The 22,146-nt window shown below is 40.5% G+C and overlaps 1 protein-coding gene across 4 annotated transcripts; it reads right to left on the bottom strand.

The window, feature by feature from the left end:
* Positions 1-128: 128 nt before the first annotated feature.
* On the bottom strand, positions 129-20,802 carry INTS10 (integrator complex subunit 10). Of its 4 annotated transcripts, none has more exons than XM_082759121.1 (18): positions 20,655-20,802; positions 19,845-19,912; positions 19,251-19,354; positions 18,077-18,216; positions 17,193-17,274; positions 16,718-16,858; positions 16,156-16,327; positions 15,472-15,641; positions 12,395-12,528; positions 11,471-11,627; positions 10,757-10,839; positions 10,021-10,173; positions 8,816-8,924; positions 8,355-8,434; positions 7,692-7,854; positions 6,467-6,560; positions 2,448-2,525; positions 129-507 (listed from the first exon to the last, which is right to left on the bottom strand). In XM_082759121.1, the coding sequence occupies exons 1-18, from the start codon at positions 20,781-20,783 to the stop codon at positions 351-353; spliced, it is 2,214 nt and encodes a 737-aa protein (XP_082615247.1). In that variant the 5' UTR covers positions 20,784-20,802; the 3' UTR covers positions 129-350. The 4 variants fall into 4 exon arrangements, with proteins under 4 accessions (XP_082615247.1, XP_082615248.1, XP_082615249.1 ...); XM_082759122.1 differs by having other exon boundaries at positions 11,471-11,624; XM_082759123.1 differs by lacking the exon at positions 2,448-2,525.
* Between the last annotated feature and the right edge of the window lie 1,344 nt (positions 20,803-22,146).

Here is a 22,146-nt window from a genome sequence, read left to right as displayed (position 1 = left end):
AATAAATACCTTAGCTTCTCTGTGTGTGTATAAAGGAGAAAAGAATTAAGACACATACCTTAGTGTAATGCTCTGGAAAAAAAACAACAACACAAAAGCACCACCAAAACAAATAAAACATTACAGAAGACTTTCTAAACAAAGTTTTACTTATAAAGTTTGACTTACCCCCATGAAAAAATGAAGCTGTGAACAAACACCAAGCACTGAGTGTATCACAGAACCTGTAACTCACAGGGAAGCTTATTTATGACTTCACATGTGTGATTTTCCACTGCCCTGCTGCCATTAATACAATTAAGAGCCTTTCCCTCTGTCCATAAAAGACACTGCATCGCGATCCAGTCCATTTAAGAAAGAGTCTGAAGCAGCAGTATCTTCTCGTTAATGCAGAACCTGTGCAAGACCACCATGAGATTTTCCCCACAGCGCGAGACCTGGCGCTCCATGGCCAGGCGGAAATCTTCTTTCACTCCTTTAGTTATACCTCGGGTAACTGTGTGATGCCTTAAGCCACGAAGCAAAGAGAGAGACAAAATCAAATGAGGGTTATTTGGTGCACAACAGAAATCTAAAAAGTGCTACATGTCACTAACTATTTATCTGCTGTCCACAACTGAGTTTATATAAGAAGAGCTGAAGTGTGTGTGCTATGCTATTTTTAAAAAATTGAGTATTTAGTAGTTTACGAGTCTTTTAAAAGATAAAAATTCTATCAATGTCTTTGCTCTCAATGCTTTGGTTATAGTGGCTGTCAGGGAGGGAAGAGGGGAGAGCTGCAGTTCTGCCTAACAGGAAAACCTGCTCTGTTAACCCAGTGTTCTCCCTGAGTGGGGAAGGGAATTTTTATTTTTTTTTCCCCTCTACCCTTACATCCCAGGCCCCTTCCTCCCTGTAAACAGTTCTACAAATGGTTGGGGTTGAAAGGAAAAAAAATAAATAAATAAAGGCTGAACCTGCTTTCTCTAAAGCAAGGGGAGATATGGCTGCCACCATAAAGAACAGAGAGCATCTTGTACCAGAGTGCAGGAAGGAGCTACACAATCCTATGGGCAGTGATCGCTCTGAGTAACAAGAGGCACAGTGAACACTCAGCAGGCCAACACAAAGCACAAAATCAAGCCAGGCTGTGAGTGTGCATCAGTAGAAGCCAGCTCCTACAGGGACACGAGACGCCAGGCAGAGTGCGTTTATTCTGAGCAGAAGTGCAGGACTTGTTTGCAAGCAGAACAAAGGTCCTGCTACTGAGCAAGCTAAAGCAGTGCTGGCTGGTGAAACTCAGGACATTCCCTGTTAAAGGCCTTTCTTATTAATGGTTCTTTGTCCTCATGATGGCCTGCAGCTCTCGATAGCTGAAGTTTTGTCTGTAAAACAACGTTCTGCAGTGCCAAAGCACTAAGCTTTACTGGCACTGGTCCAGTACTCAATACATCAAGACCAAGACTTCGTAACATCTACCTGCAAGCCATACCTGGGATGGGAGGCAAATGGTATGAAATAAAAGCCTTAGCACTACTGAAGGGGCAGCATACGTCAAACGAGAGAGAAAAAGTATAAATCTTAACTCTGAGAGAAGGCCCAAGTCAGGGATGAGAAACAAAGAGCTGGACCAAGCCCAGCACACACAGTGGAAGAAAAAGAGGAAATAAAGGTTGAAGGCATCTGTGCCAATCCAGAGATGCTGGAAATGAAGAAGGGCAAAGTCTAGGAATTGCCCTCATCAAAAATACCACCCTGCCTTTATTTAAATCAGCAATTCCAGCATTTGAGAGGAAAGTTCTCAAAGTGGAATTCTGATCCCAGTCACTCCCCTTCTGCCTGAACAGCAGAGACCTCTGCGACACGTGGAAAAGGCAAAGAGGCTACTGAAGAGACTAGAGCTAGGGTGGGCAAAGTAAAATTGCACTAGAAATACTCCAGCGTACTCAGAATTTCTGGGATAAGCCATTTTCCATCTTCACTGCCTTAAACCTTGCTGGCAGATGAGCACTAGGATCAGCAGCACTCACTAACAGCTGGGCAACAGAAAATGTTTCAGAACAACTTAAATGAAGAAAAGTAACAACAAATGGATCCAGTAACTAATATCTTGAAGAAAAAAAAAGGGTTATAAGCTTGTAACTAACATCTTTAAAGAAAGGGTTATTATGCATTTGGTACACTGTGACTGAACCTCAGCATCACTTGGGGGGACATTTCTACATTTTGGTTTAAGTTCAACAGTGATTATTAAAATTGAAAGGACACGGATACTGGCAATTTATGGGAAAAATAAAAAGAAATGTTATAATAGAACAACATGGTTTGCCAGGCAATGTAGGCACAAATGGAAAAAATAAAAAAAAAAAAAAAGGTACATATTGAGTAACAAATTGCTGAAAACCATGGGCAGTAAAACATGTTGACAAAACACAGCACACCATGAGCGGGGTTTTTCCACTTGGTACCTGTCGGCAGTCTGTATGCTGGGCTGTAGCACAGGTATGAATTCCTGTTGCAGTAACCCCATGGGAGGGCTAGAAGTCCTTTAAAAAACAGCAAATAGCAGCATTCAAACACCCACACGCCAACTCACCCTCCGGTGCAAAACAACTCCAGGGAAAAAAAAAAGGGGGGGGGGAGCAAGAACGCTGTGACCACCGGGCAGCCGCAGGGGCATGGGCCCCAAACAGCATCGCACACGCACACATCCCCAGATTCACCCCGAGGCTGCTCTGCAAGCGTGGTCTGAACACACCCTTGTAATTTTGGGATGGTTACACGGGGATACAGGGCAGCGGTAGGTGCAGAGAGCACTTCACTGTTGCGTTACGAGGCCAACCAGGAGAGGTTTCACCAGCAGCGCAGGGCAGACGCCGTGGCCTCCCCGAGCGCGTCAGCCAGCAGGGAGAGCCCAGCAGTAAGGGATTTGCTGCTGAGCTCAAGCCACGTGCATGCACAGCAGGTATCAGCCACAGAGAGTGCACCACAGTGTTTGTTACAGGTTGCATAAGTCTCTTTTTGCTAGCCCACGAACGGCCTTGTTCACTTTTCCAAGTTGCAGCCGCACACAAGAGGCTGCTGGAGGATGTCACAGTGCCAGAGCAGAAAAGCCTGCTTGGAGCAACCTCCCACTGCCAAGAGGGATGTCTGAGGTAACATTTGCAACCAGGGCTGCAGGGGCCAGCCACCAAGAAGTGTCTCAGCTGAAAAGTGTTTGTGTTCTCTGTGAAGTAAGCTCCCCATCTCTGTGTGCTACCTATAGCACAGGATAATAGCCTCACGCCTCCAGCCTAGAGCAAATCCAGTGCTCACAACAGGAGGAATGAGAAATCTGGGATACAGAGAACAGGTCTAGTTTCTTAACCCAAGTTTCTCAAAATATAACCTCAGTGTTACTTAGGTACCCAAATGCTGTGTAACTCGCTCCCATGGATGCTAAGGAGGAGCTGAGAAGCAAGCTTGCACTTACGTACCTCTAATACTGAGTTAGGTGCCTACCTTCAGATTTACAGGTGGGCATTTTGATTAATATCTGTAATTTTTTAATGAATATGGATGGAGAGCAATGCAAAAAAAAAAAACCAACCTCAGAGAAGGGACATTTTAGTAGCACAGAAATGGCCTACAGTACAGATAAAATAACCTAAAGTAAAATATTCACAGGAATTGTTCAATCATACGAGATACTTTTTCAAGAGCTCTCGGCATGACTGAGTCCAATATTTGCAAAATATGGACATGGGGAACAGAAAATGAAAAGGAGCAGCAACATGGTGTTGGTCCCAGGTGGCAGACGTTTGCAAAAGGAATTCTGCACAACTGAGTGTTCATTACCATTTGCAAGATCGACCAGCAGTGGTAAACAAACCCAAGTGCACAATCAGAATAAAAATTACATTTTTAAGGTGATTTGTCTCGCTTCAAACCAACTGAGATTTTCTTCCTCTATACCCAAGGAAAGATGAGATGGGAATGTAAGTAGAGGCAGAAAATTCATCAGCTTTCACATCAAGTTTATGCAGCATTTGGGAGACTAATCTTAGTCTAGCTACACTAAAATTATCAAAAATAGGAGCATGATTTCAATCAATCATTTCTTGCGTACTGTTCTTTTCGCCTTTAATCTCACTAGCTAATGCTGCCACCACTACCAAGTGTAATCAGTGAAACCATGAAACATGGCTTGTCTAGAAGGGAGTTTAAAGGCAAAAAGTAGCTGAATTCAGAGCTCATCGGACACATCTTTCTGACAGTGCAAACGAGCTGGCTATATCACCAGATAAAACCAAAACTGTGGAGCTTCATATTCTCACTGCAGATACCAGCAAAGGGAAACCTCACAAGCTGCATATATATTTTGCAGGATTATTTTATAAGTCAAGGCTTCTAAGATCTAACTTCAGCTTTTTAAAACCACATTGCAGTTTGCTTTCCTAGGTTCAGAAAAAGGAGTGTTGCTCCCTATGAAGTATAAGGTACTGAGAAAAAGTCTTGGTAGAAGAATGTGCAATTCACTCAGGGAAAAAACTTCCTACAAGTACATCATGATACAAAAACCTGTCCTTATAAACAAAGATACAATACCTGTAACATATTTCCTGTTAATTATGACACAGGACTGCTATACACATTTATTCTGAAGAAAGACCAGGCAAAGGAGTGTTTTGCTTTGTCTTTGGGCTGCGTGGCAAAATCACAGGAGTTTTTCTGTCCATAACTGAACAGGACCCGAGCTGCCTCTGCTGATTATTGGGAAGACGATGCAGCAGCTCCAACAACCAGAACTGTTGATAGTTTTGAAAGGCAAAAGCCAGCCTGCAAACCATTTGAAGGCAGCTCTGTAACATCCCAGGAAACAGGACGGCGCTGATGCACTTTACCTAAAACCCCAGCTGGGGGAGGCAGTGAGCTGCTGAGGTTGACACTTCCTTGACACGATCTCTGTGCCCTAAAAAAATATCTAAAAAATATTTGGGGTACCAGGGGAGCAGACATCACCTACTATTAGTGAACTGTGCCCTGGACACCGTCTCCCATCAGCTCTCTGATGAGGTGCCTCCTCTCCTACAGATCTCAGCCACATAAAAGACACTGTACTCTCTTCCAGCTAGACAGGGTATTTGGCCATTTCGATGTAATAAGCACAAAGAAATCTTCTGACCTCTCTTCTCCAAGCACTTCCATGACTCAGGAAACGCAACAAGTCAACAGGAGGTTAAAAAGAGACTGCTGTCTTGCTAGACACACTGCTCACCACCCACCTTCTGACTGCTGCGGTCAGAACGCTAAGCAAATGGAAGTAAAAGCGGTGATGCAGTGAAATAGCACTGAACTGTTACAACTAACTAGAGAGAGAAGTTAAAAAGTTATGAGGTGTGGTCTGCTGCACTAAATGCTCTTGCTGACACAGACTAAACATCATACGTAGTGCATCGTACCCTGAGTTTTGTTTCCGTGCAGCTGGTTACAAGCAGTGAGACACAGCAAGGGTAAGAGTTTGAAAATCAAAAGCTGCAATCAAGAGCTCTGTCACATAATTAAACATTTGAATTTTGTTTTCTTTTCTTTAAAGAGACCTAGTTCCTGATTTTTGTGTTGGTTACCTAGAACTTTAGAAAATCTATTTACTCGTCCATTATTTGCATGCTTATCCAGTATAAGGCTCCCACTTTTGAAAACTTTAGCCCACTTCTAGTTAGAAGATGAATGGCCAGACTACACTGACCCTAACTGGAATTCTGACAAATTTTCCCAGCCTCCCTCATGTAAACCAAAGTACCGCAAGGCCTAATAAACAATCAGGATATTCCAAAATGTTCTGCCTCTAAACCCTGCAGCAGATACTTGTTCAGTCTTGACTCAAAACTGAGAACACCTAGGAAGTTAATCTGAATTATTAATTTTCTTCAGCATCTTGTAATAAGCTGAGCAGAATAAGCTGCTCAGCACAGAGCAAGAGATGACCTGCTAGTTCAGACAGAAAGGTTATTAGAGTTTTCCTGGAGAGTAATTTAATCTAAGTTTTTCATCATTCAGTGGTCTTTCATAACTCTGCTTGCAACAAATAGTGCTTTCTGGTTGGCACGACTGTTCAGCAAAATTATTAACAACAGTTTGCATTTATGCCTCGTTATTTAAAGAATTCCTGTAAAGCACAAGTGTCTGGTTGAAACAGACAACTGGTGATCACTGTGATATGAATCATTCTAAAGCAAACACAACACTTAAAAACAAAGTTCTGCAAAAGGAATTTAAGGTTGAAGAACCCCACAAAAGGGTTCACAGGTCACTGGGAGAGTCAGAAAAAGAAATGCACCACCTTGTTTGAGCTCCTTACCCAACTCCTTAAATTTAAACTCAAAGACATGACAGAGTTATTATCCTGAAGATTACATGAAAGCAAAGACAAACAGAACATCTTTTTTTTTTTTTTTTTTTTTGAAAAAAGAAAAAAAAGTAAGACAGTAAACTCTTTTATCCTTACTTGATCAGCATTGCTTGATTTGGCAACAGTTCCAGATGAATTTTCCCTCCTTCCTGTGTTCTTAAATAAGCAAATTCCTCCAACATATCAATATCTGAGGAAAACGTTAAAGATTTGAGTAGGAAAAAAAAAAGAGAACATTCTTCCCTTTCCAGCACATCTGAAGCCACAGTACCGAAAGGACAGTCAAAATTAACTGCTACTGAAACATCTCATTCTTAAAAGTGACAAGATCATAGCATGTATCCCTAACACTCCAGAAATTAATGGGAAATGACCTTTTGAAGTGCAAAATACACATCAGGCAAATTGTTTTCATATGTACAGTCATACAGGGGTAAAGAAAGCTCATGTAATTAAGACCATCTCTCCAAACAAATTTCCTGGTTGATTTTACTTTCTTTTCCAGCACTGCACGATTATCAAAGCAGTGCATAGTGAGGCTGAGACTGAAGGAAATGCTCCCATAATGGCACATAACCACCCTTTTTAGTTTTCTATTTCGGTTCTTTACTTAGCTTTTCTTTTTTTTTTTTTTTTCATACTTTTAATACCACTCTCATTGCAGCCTCCAAATAGGGCTTCAATTTAATTGTCTCAGATAGGAGTTAGACCCTGTGCTTCCTGGGGACCGTGGTCAGATGGCTATTCAGGTTAAAATTAAACACTGAACTGTCCACTGTGTGTGTGCTGATCAAAGCATACCCTAGATATCTGACTATAAAAATCAGATGTGCTTTGCATGAACTTTGACATTACTTGTTATCTCGCTCAGCCCAAAATCATACTCACGGAAAGCACTCAAAAATAGTAATGGCTATCATTCAACTCTTGGAAGTACAGGTATCACTTTACCTCTTTTTTTTTTTTTTTTTTTTTTTGTTATCCACAGCTATGGATGGGCATAGCAAAACAAATAGTATAAGGACATATATATCTTACTGAAAAGACTTGCATTAACCGTCTAAGCTGGTGCTGCTTTTCTGAATGAAAGTGCAACTGCAGTGTACTTATGGGTACTCTCAAATGCCTGAACAGGTGACAGAAGACCTATTTATAGTCCATTATGCACTGCCACTTACTACAAGAGGCTTGCACAGTATGTAAATAAATACGGAATACGATTCATGGACAAGAACTGCTGCTGAAACTATCTAACAGCTTTTTCAACACCCCAGCACATAATTTGGGATGTGAAAGACAGTCCTGGTTATAGAAAGGATACTTGTGACATAGTTGAAGAAATTCTCATACTGGAAGTTTCCTTGTTGGCAGATTTTGTTGATGGCTTTCAGGAACAAGTTCTCACCCCTCGGCCACTCATGCTGAAGCAGAACAATTACATGGCCCAAAGCCATATCATCTCTGCTGTCTGTGAAAGCTCTGAGCTGCAGGGGCAAAAATGACATGGAGAAGGTCAGGAAAGACACATTACTCTTAAAAAATATATTGGACTTATCTCACTTACACCTGAGCAAATATAAAACAAGCTCTTTAGAAGCACATTTCATTCTGCCCTAACATATATATTCAAAATAGATTGGAAAATTCCAGGCAAAATACCGAATTCTCTCCGATGACTTATAAGAGAAGTCTGGATACAGACAGTGATATTTTGAGATAAATCGTATCTTCTCTGTCCCAAACCAATGCAAATAGAAGAGAAAAAAAAAATAAATCCTCCTCCTCCACACCCCCCGACCAAAAAAAAAAAAAAAAAAAAATTACCATCTACAAAATTACCTTCTACAAATACATTTAGGTGAGAAGGACTTGACGCAGAGCCCTTCACACCTAGCTTCACCACTGGGATAAGGCCATGCAGTTTCAGGACCCCAGCTATACATACTAGGTCCTACAGACATGTGAGTTGCAGCCCATAGCTTACCTTGAAGCAAGCTAACAGTAGATGAAGGCAGTAAGGCATGATAGCTCTGCTGGTACACGGCCAAAGCTTCAGATCAGACCCTGTAACAGAACAGTTTATTACAGACTTCTTTAAAGCTCTTCTGATTCTCCATGTTTAGAAGAAGAAAGAATGAAGAAAAACAACTATACAAGTGCCAACAATCTGAGGCAGGGAGGAAAATTTTGAAGGTAAATTACAACTGATTCAAAATGTGAAGTCACATATTAAAAAAATTATTCTTCATTTCTTTTTTTCCTGTGATAGGACTTCATCACCAAAACCCTTTAATATGAACCAGCAGGAAAAAATTCAGAATTGAAGAACTGCCTCCCTTTTTTCACGACACAAACAGTCAAGAATTATATACATTATATACTCAACCAAAACACAAGAATTAAAATTAAGCTGACACCGAGTTTAGGGGAGTAGCAGCTCCATACCTTTTCTGAATTTAGACTTTACTTTAGGTTGCTCCTCTTGTACTTTACCTCCTTCTTGTATTGGAAGTAAAATATAGCACATGAGGTCAAGCACTTTTTCGCATGTTTGCTATAAAAAGAACAGAGACAAGATAATGCTAGTTAATTAAGGTTCTTAAATAAGCTATGTTAATAATGATTCAGGCACTGCAAAAGAAAAAAAAAAAAAAGAAATTTCTCTGATAGAGCTTCAGTAGTCTTAACATGCAACTTAGTTTGGCTGAAGAAAAAGACATGGCTGTGATATGAATTCCATTAAACAATCTCTGAGTGCCTGAAATCATTATAATTGTGAAAAATATATAGTTGGCATTCTTCATTTCAGGAGTGCTAGATCAATAAAACTATAATCCAAAACTATTTTATCTTGAAAGATTAAGTTTTCAAATTAATTCTTGGAATAGTTTTTAAAAGCTTTTTCTGTCAATGGTAAAAATAGAATAAGAAAATGACAATTTGACAGCATGACAGAAATGTTATAAATTTTAATGCTATTTCCTAGAGACAGCAAAAGGTCCGAAGGGATATATAATCAGTTTTCTAACGAAAACGTAGGAAGCTGGAAGGGAAGAAAAGTCCAGTGGTTTGAGGATGACCTGAGAACCAGCCAATATTATCAGCATTCACATGGACTCACCTGCCCCCTGCACTTCTCTAGTATTAAAAACACAAAATACGTATTCCGAAGGAAAAGCAAGCTCACATGTTAGGCCAGCCCAAATTGTTTTGGAGTCTCTTACACTGTCTGCTGACAACTAATTATTTTTTAAGATGATCACAACATTTTGTTTTCCATATAACTTTTCTTGCCTCCGCCACATAAAGCCTAAACCTAAGGACTTTCCCCTCATATTTAAAACTCTTTGTTAACTAATTCAAAATCAAGGATACACTGACATACAACTGAAACACTTGTAGCTATGGTAAATCATAACCAAACGCCCCAAATTATAACCACCAAACAGACTTTATAGAGTACATTCTAATGGTCAGATTAGACAGGAACTGCAATTATTTTCCCTGTGAAGAATGTTTCTTTCTGTAGACCCTGGCTTATGTTTGATGCCCTGTTGGAAGCAGGATGATGGGAAAATTCGAAGGAGGGAGACAAATGGGAACCACAAGGTCAGATGATGGAAGACCAGTGGGTGGAATGCTGTACATACCCGATATTCTCCAAGGGCAAAATGGCACGTTGCTAACTGGATTAGTGCTCTCTGATTTTCTAGTGAGCCTTGTCCTGTAATTTGCTGTGGAGAATGGGAGCCCTGAAGAGCTGCCAAGTGATGGAGGCTGCTAATTGCTTTTTTGTACTGCCCCTTTAAAAGGAAGATAGAAAAAGACAGTATTAGGATCTTCTGTAGAAGGGGTAAAAAGATTGAGATAAAAATTTCCTTATAGAAAGCTTTCACATGAATGCTTGAATGGTATCTGTAATGATAGGATGGGATCTGAAATGAGAACAATCAGCCTGATTTTTAAGGAGAATGATAAATCTTAACTGAGACATTTTAAAATCTTCTGCTACTTGAAAATTATTCTCTCTGACTGTATTCCAATAGAATGCATTAGCAGATGAATAAACTACACTGTTCTTCCATCACACTATATATATATCTCTCTCTACTGGTCAAAATGCCAATGTCAAGGTCTTCTCCATATGATGAGATTAGCTGGACTCAACAATCAGCTAATTAGGACAGAAATATTGTAAGTAGGGTACCTATTCTGCAATAAGAATGGTATGATTCCATCCTCCAAAGGGTCTCATTTTAAAGGATAAAATCAGTAGTCACTTAAAGCAGTCATACCAGCTATTCAGAACAGCTATTCATAAAAGAAAGAGCAACATTATAACATTTTTATTAGCTTTTACTTGATTTTTATTTTTTTTTTTTTTACCTGGTAGATGATCATGTCTGTAAGAAAGATTCTTAACCAAAGCCAGGTTTCAGTCTTCCATGACAAACAAATTCTAGTGAACTCTGTGTAAGTGATGAAAGAAGGAAAGGGAGAAAAAATGAAGCACATCACAGCTTTCAGTTAAAAAATAGTTATCTAGAAAAAATACAGCTGAATTTAGAAATGAAAACACAAAACAGTACAAGTGTGAAATCATTCAAAAATAGGATACCCTCTTCCTATGCAATCACAGTTTCATTACATTTTTCTTCATAGTGTCCAGTAAAGCTGCTAAGTGACAGTATATGCCAGCTTTTCAGAAAATAAATTTGTTTTCCAGATTATTACATCTTATTAGAAAGGAAGAGGCATGATCTAAATCTTATTTTCTTAAGAATGAATTAAAAGGAGCAATTAACTGCGCATCCTCATCTAGTATTATCAACAGTACTACGAGTCAACTGCTCCTTCAGCAAAAGCTGCTTCTGCAAGAAGCGTGGGTGAATAACCAAAGAGCAAAACAGAAGTCAGAAACAAAACACTCAAAAATGTCACAATTGAAAAAGCTTCTTAGTGGAACCTAGATCAAAAATACTAAGGACATAAAGTAAGCTAAACTTTAAGTATCCCAATGACAGAAATTCTGTTTTAACAATACTAAAATGACAACAATGAAGTGTAAATACATGTAGCCTTGCCTGCAGTTAGCCTTACCTTTGTCAAGTGATTCCAGGGAATAGAGCAGCTCCCAGCTCTCTCTTGCCAGTTTAAAGCTCTCTAATACTTCAATAGAATTTGCAAGATCTGCCTTATTTACTGCTATATGGCGACTTCGTGCCTTCCCAGAAGGATCCTCATCATCTGAGCTCTGCTTAACAGTCAGTAAAAGACAAAGATTCAATTCTTTTTGTATATTTATTTCAAAGGATTCTAAGTCACAGAAGTTCCACTTAATAAAAGCAAACAGTTCCATACTAGAGATGCCAAGATTCTAGTTTCAGTGTCTTTAAGTGACTTTTCATTATTTCGCTTAGTTCATTCTAACATTAAAACAATCTGTTTTGCTACCAACTCAGTGGCATAGCACCATAAACAGTATTCCAAAAGAGTTCTTTCTGATAAGTACAGTGTACCACAACCACACTTCAGCCAGATTATCAGTTAAAGGACATACACTTTACACTTCACTGCTCAGTTTAAGCCTTCAGCAGCTTAATGCAAAGGAAACATAATTCTTGTGTAAGTGTGTGCACTTCCATCAACAGAGAAATTCCATGAAACAGCGGTCTTCCACTATTAAAGAAACAAATGTATTCACAGTTCCAATAACAAAGTCAATTAATTTGGAGGTTTACCTGTAGAAGGTCTGACTGCTATAGTTACCATTCTTAGCACTTTCTGCGGTCTCTGCTGGGCTCCTTAAAACTGAAATATTCTTATCAGCACATAAGTGCTAGAAAAATCCTTTTATTCTTGCTGGTTTTAGCCAAAAAGTATGTTTGCAATACTGTGGTCAGAAACAGCTATTTCAGGGTAGTACTAAAAATACATCTATCCCATCTATGTCAAAACCACTGTTGTCTAAATTCCAGTACCAATGCCATTCTTATTCCAAACAAAAAGGCCTAAAGGAGTTACCATTGTTTTTTCTCTTCCCTCTGCAAGCTTCCTCTTTTTGTGTATGTGTTTGTTACGATCGATATCTGTATCGCCGTAGACATTGGTCACATCCTCGAGAAGAATCAGTGGGGCTTGGTTTGGAGCATTTGGACCTGGATGTAAAGATAAATTACGTCAAGATGTTCTAAACAGATCTGAAAAGTCTTGTGCCTACACCAAGCTGGTTGTGCTTCCTTCATGAGTATGGATTGTAATGTTAGAGAATAACTGAATTGAATTTCAGATTGTAAATTGTATAAGATGAAGCAATGCTGGTAAAGCTGTTTTTCCTCTAGGCAGCCTCATGGTGAAGGTTACAACGCATTTACCAGATGTTACAAGAGTTTATTTGAGGGCCTTAGGGTATGTATTTGAACCCTTTTCTTACAAAGCAGTCACAAGATTCTCAGGCAGCATGTCTTTTCTCATCAAGTATTATTTGCTTTTATATTTTATATTACAAGTACAATTATTCAATACGTAAAAAGAACAAGTGGCTCTGAAATTAACAGCCACAAATATTCTCAAAACATTCTCAGAAGTCAAAGCACTGTGCTGGCAGGCTCAAAGAAGCAAGTGTATTTTATAATGAGATTTTCCTAGTATGATCTTTCAGTGTCAGCTTTGTCCCCGCTGATTTCACTTGTACAGAAACTCCCATCGTCACTCCCAAAACCCCTACAGAAGCCTCATTTTGAAGCACAGAAGACATCAATTTCCACTTCCACTGGTGTTACAGAACACCCCATGGGATCTGGTATCTGTTATTTCAGATCTTAATGCTTAGGTTTTATTAGATATAAAATGGGACACCACCTCCTATTCTCAAACAAGACTGGTATGTGGCCAGTACCAAGAAAGTCTTCCCTCCCAAAATATTTTCTCCCTTTGTACAATTGAATTGTACGTAGATGTGCAAAGCTCAGACAAAGAGAAATATAAAGGAAAAGGGAAATGCATTCATCTCTTCCCATTCTGAAATCTCTGTCTGACAAGACAGTAACGCCAACAAGTACTTTCAGTACTTGCATTTGTTCTTTTTCTGTTTGCAGGATAAAAGACTAAGGCCTCATTCATAACTGTGAAAAAACAGTTGAAACCACAGTATAAGGAGAATCTGTTTCAACTCTTGACATGAAGAATCCATATTGAGCTTTTCCCATCTACTCAAAAAGGATGTGTAAGCCGTCCACTATAACAGAAGTTCACACAACAAACAACCTGCCATGCTGTAACAGATGAAATCACCTATCCTGCATCATCATGCCCTCTTCTGTGTTACAATCTAACCTGTGTACACTTAAAACATTATTCAAATCATTGGGCAGAAAACGGTATCCATGAGAAAAGAGGAAGTACCACAACTGGGATGCTGGAGGAGTTTTAACACTAATATCTCCAGAACTGCCTACCTGCAATACCTGAAAAGAAAGGAGTGGGTTTTTCTTTTACTCACACTGTTTTCAGTGAGTACCAGTTAAGCAAGTGCTTTCCTTTCCAAAAAAAACATGCTCTTCTCAGTAGCAGGCAAGCATACTGTAGTCTTTATTCCACAATCTTCAATATGAAAACCAAACTAAACCTCACCCCTTACTTGGGCTGCAAACCTTCTCTTGCATTACAGAATTATACACAGCTATACAAAGAGACACGTTATGTTTCTCAGCCCAACTGTGCTCTAGAATCTGGGCTTACAGAGTTTTTAATTGATTTCTAGCACATAGTGTTATAAATAAACCCCTAAAAGCATCAGCCCAAATAGCAGCTCCTGCCAAGCCTGCAGGCAGCCCGAGAGGTGTGAATTGCCTCATTCACTTCTCAAGTCCCCAACAAGGCAGAACTGAATTATGTAAGGAAAATGCACTGAAAAGGTTTCTTTCAAGAGGTCTCCTGCAAGCCCACACATGTGACAAGAAACTCACTGATCAAAGTTAAGAGCTACTGGACAGAGTAGGAGACAGCTTTTTTCCCTACCGCTACACTTCCTGCTCCAAAATAGGTAGGATCTTATTCCATATTTCTACAGTGAGCCCTTCAAGACAAGTAGGAAAAACCCTAATGATAGAAACGATACAAAAGCCACCAGATACCATTGCACTTTAACACTAAAGCAGAAATGAGTAGGAGACTTGGAACTATTTTCCTGATGTCAGGAAATGATGGAAGGTACCAGAAGATCTGCACACAAAGGACTGCACTCTGATATCTCAGTATACATTTTTCTTTTTGGTGGTTTAGTCTGAAAACATGAGCCTAACGATACTCAATTGTACAACTTGGAAAGGAAGATTTTTGCATGTGCCATACTTCCTTTCTCCCACAATTCAGAATCAAGCAGCTAAAACTACCACAAAGCTAAAGCATCTCACTATACCACTGTAACATTTCTTTCCTCTGGATCAAAAAAATAAAACCCAACTCAATTAATTCCCGTATTTGTTAATTTAAAGTGACGAGGTGTTCTTTGCGCACAAGCTGCCATTCTATTTGCCTTCCAAGCTTAGCTACCTACTGACATCGTTCAACTGATTACTACAAAGACAAATTGGAATTTGTGAGTTACAAATTTCAGAAAGTATTTTTCTATTCATTTTTTGTTATATTAATTATACATTTCTTGTGTGTTCCACACTCAGAAGTATCTTCACATATTTTGTGGAAGGTCTACAGCCTTTCGACTGAAGGAAACTAGGAAAAATGACAGCTTCAAAGAATCAAAATCAGAGGAGAAAATAAGACAAACACGATGCTGAAGGATGAGTGGGAATAAACCCTAGCGATGTTATACATAACATCTGGCCTGCTACTTTTCTTTTCACTAGACAACCACTGCTGGCCAAGGCTGAAACCGTAATGCTAAATTAGACTGATCTTCATTCAAATCCACTACAGCAGGTGTCATAAACTACTTTTGCTGCTGTCCACAATGACTCTGAAGAATCTTACTGAGAACTCACGTCATTTTATAAGATGATAGTTTTAAAAAAGGGTACTGAGAAAAGATCTCTCTGACGTTAGCAATGAAAACATGAACTCTTAAAACATTAGAAACTAACCTTGGAAGAGCGATGGCTGGATGTTGCTGACATACTGAAATGCATTTTTAAAGAACACCAACATCGTAGAATATACTACTTGATTCTTGTATTTAGCATGTGCATCACTATCGAAGTTACTGATGTATCTGCAGAGGTCTTTCATCCTATGCAAAATATCACCAAAACTTCTGAGAAAGAAAGAGAAATAAAAACAAAGTTCAGTATGTTACACAGGCTCCAAAATTAAAGGGAAGAATGCACAGTGAATATGAAAAACGTAATGTTTTCGCTCAGGAAACCCCTCAGTTGAAAGTCAGGGGAGGCTGGGAATGCAAACCAGTGAAACTTCAAATATTTGCCTTCTTTTAATTTGCTGGAGCACCTAGGAAATGATGCCCCACACTACCGTAGTTCTTGTGCATGACTTCCATCAATCAAGATTTAGTTTAATGACTAACTTGAAAGGACTCTCTGGATCCATGTTTTCATTTTACATTATACAGTCTTGAAAGACAAACTGCACATTCATAAGGATTTTCATGAGGACATCTTATGTAATTAATTTGATGTAAATGAATTAATGAATGAATGTAAATTAATTACACAAAGTGTTCTCATGTTAAAATCCTTCTCCAATTCGTACTGTGTAAGAATTAAAATCTTCCTTGAGAAGAAATGTCTGGAAAAGTACAAGCTTCTCACCTTCTTCCTTTATCCATTTGCCATTCACACCTCATTCCCACCACAGACAATATTTTAAATAGCCTCTCCCAAGGATCTGTAATCTGCGATGATTTCTCTGTAAGACCATCTATTATATATTTCTGAGAGCTACGTTTGCTTGGAGACATAATATCAGAGGAATCTTGTGAACCTAGGAAAACAAGCACAGTTTTCTCTTCATAAAGAAATCAAACTAACAGATTTATTTTCAGGGACACATGTAAAAAGGCACAGTTGAGCTTTGAGGGTAACCATTCTTTACTGAGGAGACCAGAAGGGAACAAAAAGCTTTTCTACCTTCTCTGTAAGGGAGATGATAGGCTGAATGAGGAGATCTTGAACATTTTGACCTCACTTGTTGTGAGGACTAATCAGCTGAATAATCATGACGTATTTTGGTATCAAAGATCTAATGAGCATCAAATACTACTGTTGATCTTTCTCTAAGAGATTCATTACATAGACCGAACTTCAGTAAGGTTAAAATGGGGAAGACTAAAAAGACTAAAAGGGAAGACTAATTTTATAAAAATATTCTTACCTTGATATTGGCTTTCGGTCTGTGTAGATCTAGTTACATAGTTAATATAAAATTCTGCTGCTTTATTCAGGTATTTATATAACAAGCTGGCAGGAAGTCGAACGTCAGGGTTATTAATTATTAGAGGAAGAACATCACAAACTAAAATAGAAAACAAAAATCATTCAGGCTTGTGTTGTTGCTTTTTCCCCCCTCCCCGTTATTATTATTATTATTCTATTTGTCCTAAGTAAGGTTTCTCAGTCAGCAATGAGTCTCCATCTCTACCTGACCATACACCACCAAGGATCACAAAGAACCTTACGTGAATGACTGTAATACCTACTTGTGCCATATGGTCAGCCTGGCCTAACGTGGCCAGACATTGTTCTGAAGAAAGTGGTTTTCTAATCTTTATATCAAGAGAGAAGTTTATGTAACTGAGAATCTAACTGTCATTATAAGACTGTACAATAAAACATTATTATTTTCTTACCGAATAATTTTCTAAAACAATTCACTGGGGATTCTTGCTCTTCAATACTTTCAGCCTCCAATAAAGTTTCTCCAAGGCCTACCTGTATAAGCAGAGGTAAAAATCAAACACTGTACCTGAAACACTGGTTTCATGGTACAAAAAGATGGTAGAAATCAAACACTGTGCTTTTAAAAACTTTCTGGATTGCAATTCAATGATGTTGTACAATTATTCAGTGGATATTTCAGTAGCAATTAATTGCACAGCAATTGTATGTGCTAATTCCTAACTATGTACATAAGCTAGCCCTACTTTATTGCAGATGAAAAATAATGCCAGAAGGTAGCAAAAAGATCAAAAGAAAAATTGTGCATGTGACTATCAGTAAAGACATGCACAGACAGGTGAAAGTGATGGAGCTACCATGCATTACAGCTGCAGCTTGTCACCTGAACTCTGCACTCTGCCTGATGTAAGTACAAGATAGAACATGTTAGTTTAAGTTAATCTCAGAAGTAACAGGTTTTACAGTCTTTAATCTATCTTTAAACTATGCTTAAATAAAGTATGAGTCTAGTCATAAACTCAAAGCACTCTACCTTCAATGAGAATTTACAGACAAAAAGCTGAGCAGTATTTTTCCTTAGACTGCAATACTACTCTACGCTATTTTTTTCAGCCACTCTTTTTCAAAAAGCATGGAACATTCTTCACATTTACAAAACAAAACAAATGCTTTGTTTGTTTTCTGCCTATTTTTTCCCTGATGGTAACCTCAAAGTGCAACAATCTGAACTATTAGCCACAAATTGGCCATTAACTATGAATTGACATTTCAGCAAAATCTCAAGAAACACAATGACAATGTGCTGAAGCGTTATTATGAGCTACTCTTCTCTTACCCCATGTTGTACCACAGTCTCTGGGAAGCGTCGCAGAAGTAGTAGTAGCATTTCTGCCCTTTCTAATGTGTTAAAACACTGCTCTGTGGCCTTCAGTAGCATTTCACACTGGACTCGACCAGGAAGGGTTTCAAATAATCCTTTAAAAAAAAAAAAAAAAAAAGAAAAACTGTGCAACTCGCAATGCTTGCATCATAAAGGTGACTGACAAAGGGTAAAAGACTAGTCAATATGACATCGCTACACAAAATGAAAAAGATCTCCTTATATATCAGTTTTCAATATCAAAGTCTGGAAAAAAAAAATCTGCTTCTCTAAATGAAGCCTATATGAAACCTGAACTTATTTGGGTGAGCAGAACTTGATTTAACAAGACTACAAATGAGTAGAATGCTGAAAACAAAAATAGTTGACATTTTAAGATGCTTCTTCCAGAAACCTTCTTTGTATTCTTTCCTTACATACCACTTCTAAAATGACTGACTTAAAAAGGTACCTTTTTTACTTTAAACTTTTCATGAGACATTGAAAAGAAACCAATATATTCTCCCTGTAAATTGTTGCATTTTCTGTGAAAATGAAACACACTCCATGAAAATGCAAATATTTCCTCAACTAGAATAGCCTGTGTGCAAAGAGTTACAGGCTGCTTATCCTTATAGCTTCCGAAACATACCTTCAAACAGCAGATTATATATAATCTGTCAAGTGTAAACCCTGCTTTCGAAGCTGCCTGTGGTTTCCAGCATTGAACCTCAAGCCCTTGTGGTCACTGTCCATTTTCATAACCCTCATTTTACACATACAAAATCACCCCATTTTAATGATCATTCATTGTTCTCTGGAATCGTTTGGACTATGATCCCTCAGTGCCCCTCCACTTCTTCACTATGCAATCACTTTTCTAGTTTACCAGACCATGCTTTACATTCCAGCGCACTTACTTAGTCTGCTCACAACAGATGCAAAGCAATGGGAATCAGCTCCTCATGTCCCTTTGTGTTTTCTAAGCCTATTGTAACGAATAAAGTCTGAAACGATCCAAATAATCTGCAGTCAACAGGCAAGATTTAGAAGACTGACATTTACTTGCCCCACTACCTATGTAACCAGGGGACGGACTTACCTTTAGCTTCCTTCAGGATTCTCCCTGTTCTCTGAGCAGAATCCTTACCTCTTAAAAACTGCGTCTGCTTGTCCTGGGAGTCATTCCTTAATGCTGATGTAATAACACTTATCTCCCTCCACACTGCAGGCTGGTCTGGAAAATTCACAAACCTGTAACAAAGTTTGAGGCAAGGAATGCACAACAATCTCAAAAAACTTCTCTCTGAAAGGATGGGCAAGGGCAAATGGAAAATAAAATTGCACTCTTTAGTGTTCATTTTTAACAAGCGAGACATTTTCTGCTTAATTTACCCTAAAACATTCAGGGGATATTTTGGGAAACGCTGACATTTTCAGTTATACCTAGCAACAGGATGAGAGGCAATGGGCACAAACTGAAGCAGAAGAAGTTCCAGCTGGATATGAGGGGGCACTTCTGTACTGTGAGGGTGACAGAGCACTGGGACAGGCTGCAAAGAGAGGTTGTGGAGTCTCCTTCTCTGAAGATATTCAAAATCCACCTGGATGCCATCCTACACAACGTGCTCTAGGTGATCCTGCACGGCAGGGGGGTTGGACTAGGTGATCTTCAGAGGTCCCTTCCAACCTTGGCCATTCTGTAATTGTGTGAAATTTATGGCAACGCGAGGCACTTACGTACATGTCATAGAGCAGCCTGCCCGCAGACGCCGTCCTCTCAGCATTCCTCTCAATGGTGTACATCTCATACTGCAAGAGGGAAGGGCAGGACGTGAGCCTTCCTGAACACATTTATTGATCACACCAACTCTTCCACTCCAAAAAAACATCTACAGGTACCCACAAAAAACCCTTATGTGAGGAACAGAAACTGTGAGGAAATGATTGCAACGCTGTAGAAATTATTAGACCTTACTGCTGTCTACAACTGCCTGAAAGGAAGGTGTGGGGAGCCGGGGGTCGGCCTCTTCTCACAGATAACCAGTGATGGGACTGGAGGGAATGGCCTCAAGTTGTGCCAGGGGAGGCTCAGGTTGGAAATGAGGAGACGTTTCTGCTCACAAAGCGCAGTCAGGCACTGGGACGGGTTGCCCAGGGAGGTGGTGGAGTCACCATCCCTGGGGGTGTTCAAGGAGAGGTTGGACATGGTGCTTGGGGACATGGTTTGGTGGTGACATTGGTGGTAGGGGGACGGTTGGAACAGATGGTCTGGGAGGTCGTTTCCTCAGTATATGTAGGTATACCACAATATGCACGCATTGCAGCTCCACAGGCGACAGAGGAGCTTTGCACCTTCCCTGGGAGCCCCCTCAGGGGGCTGCTCCCTCACAGCGCCCCCCCCGCCCGCGGGACCCCCGTCACCACGGCGACCGCTCGCCCCGCCCCCCTTCCCTATTGGCCGGAACGCCTGTCAATCACTCGGTACCGGGCGGGGAGGGGGGGACAGGGCCGTCGGGGCTCCGCTCCTTGCCGGTGCGGCGGCAGCGCTCACCTGGATGTTGAAGTCGGCGGGGTAGAGGCTCCGCGCCGTGATGAGCCAGGCCTTGGCCGCCCACAGGTCCCCCGGCACCAGCTCGCGGGCCCGCTTCACCAGGAACTCGCAGTCCCCCTGCGCCGACATCTTGCGGCCGGCGAGCGGCGCGCATGCGCCCTGCTGCCCGCTGCCCCGCTCCGCCCCGCCCCGGCTGCGGGGGGGGTGCGCGCCCGCCGCCATCTTGGGAGGGCGCTGAGTGGGGCGGGGAGGCGGGCGGCAGCGGGCGGGGCGCGCTGCTGCGCCGCGGGTGGTTCAGGGGATAGTTTGGGCTCACAGAACTTAATAGGGATTAATAGTGACTTTGGTGGTCACTCTTCACCTGCCAGGAGCTGGTGCAGCACTGCCAGTGTGTTGCTGAAAGCTGTCTGTAGCTCAGGAGCAAAGCCACTGGCAGCAAAGCCAAGACTCTTACTCCCCAAAGAAACTCGTAGCCTTCTGCAACTTTGGGAGTTAAGATGCACTTACCAGCAATTTTTGATGTTCAGTGATAAGATGCTTGATTACCTTCAAGCCTTCATGTGACTTGCCTGAAATACCAAGTTTGTCAACTTTGTCATTTTGTCCCTTTCAAGTGGACTGTTCGTTTCTGATGTAGCAACACAGACTTGCAGACTTTGTCCTCGAGAATTTCCCCTGACGAAGTCTGTCAATCTTCATATTTGGGAATCACGTTATCCTGTTACGCTGTGTTGACTAAGGCATGTTTTTTCCTCATTCCTTCTCAGCTGTCGCCCAAGGCCCACAGATTCTCTCGCTGTTCTGGTGCAGCTGAAACCACGGACTTGCATTAGGATGCTGCACATTTTGAGTTGGGGGGAAGAGGGGATCACAACCATAGCGTCCCTGCTGTCATCTGTGAGTTTAAAAATAAAGTATCAGAGTAATAACTATTTCAGGAGTGCCTCATTGAAAGTGTTTGACTCTACCAGTTTATCAATACCAAGCAGTGGGTGCAGGATCCCGTTCCTTGCTGCCTTTCTCAGCTTTCACCATACATTTATCAGTTGCAATTTGAAGGAGCACAAAATGCTTGATTCACTTGCCTGTCAGAGAGGTGGCAAAGCCACAACAGAAAGTCTGATGTCTCCCATAAAACACATACCATTTCCTCATTTTCCTTTTCTGCTTCTACTGTCCAGTCTATGAACTGCTCTAGGACAGCAGAGGTCTTTTGAAATTACAGCCCCTCGATCCCCTGCCAATGCGGCAATTTTAATCAGTTGCTGGTGTATAGGTTTATCCAGAACTCTTCCCTGTGTGCTTGTGCAGATGCACAGACCAAACTTTGAGGGGGACAAAACAGAAGGCGAAGCATTTTGCGTTTTGGGACTGAACATGGTAACGTGGCTGTGTGTTGTGTCTCTTCAGCAACTGCCCTGGAAGGACTGATGGGTGGGTTTTTTTCTCTCTCTATGCTGCTTGTGAGGCCAGGATCAGGATCCTACATGAG

This window comes from Aythya marila (assembly GCF_965140915.1).
Source record: "Aythya marila genome assembly, chromosome: 4".
NCBI classification, from domain to species: Eukaryota; Metazoa; Chordata; class Aves; order Anseriformes; family Anatidae; genus Aythya; species Aythya marila.
Note: the sequence above shows the minus strand (reverse complement) of the source record. Positions and strands in the feature narration are given on the sequence as shown.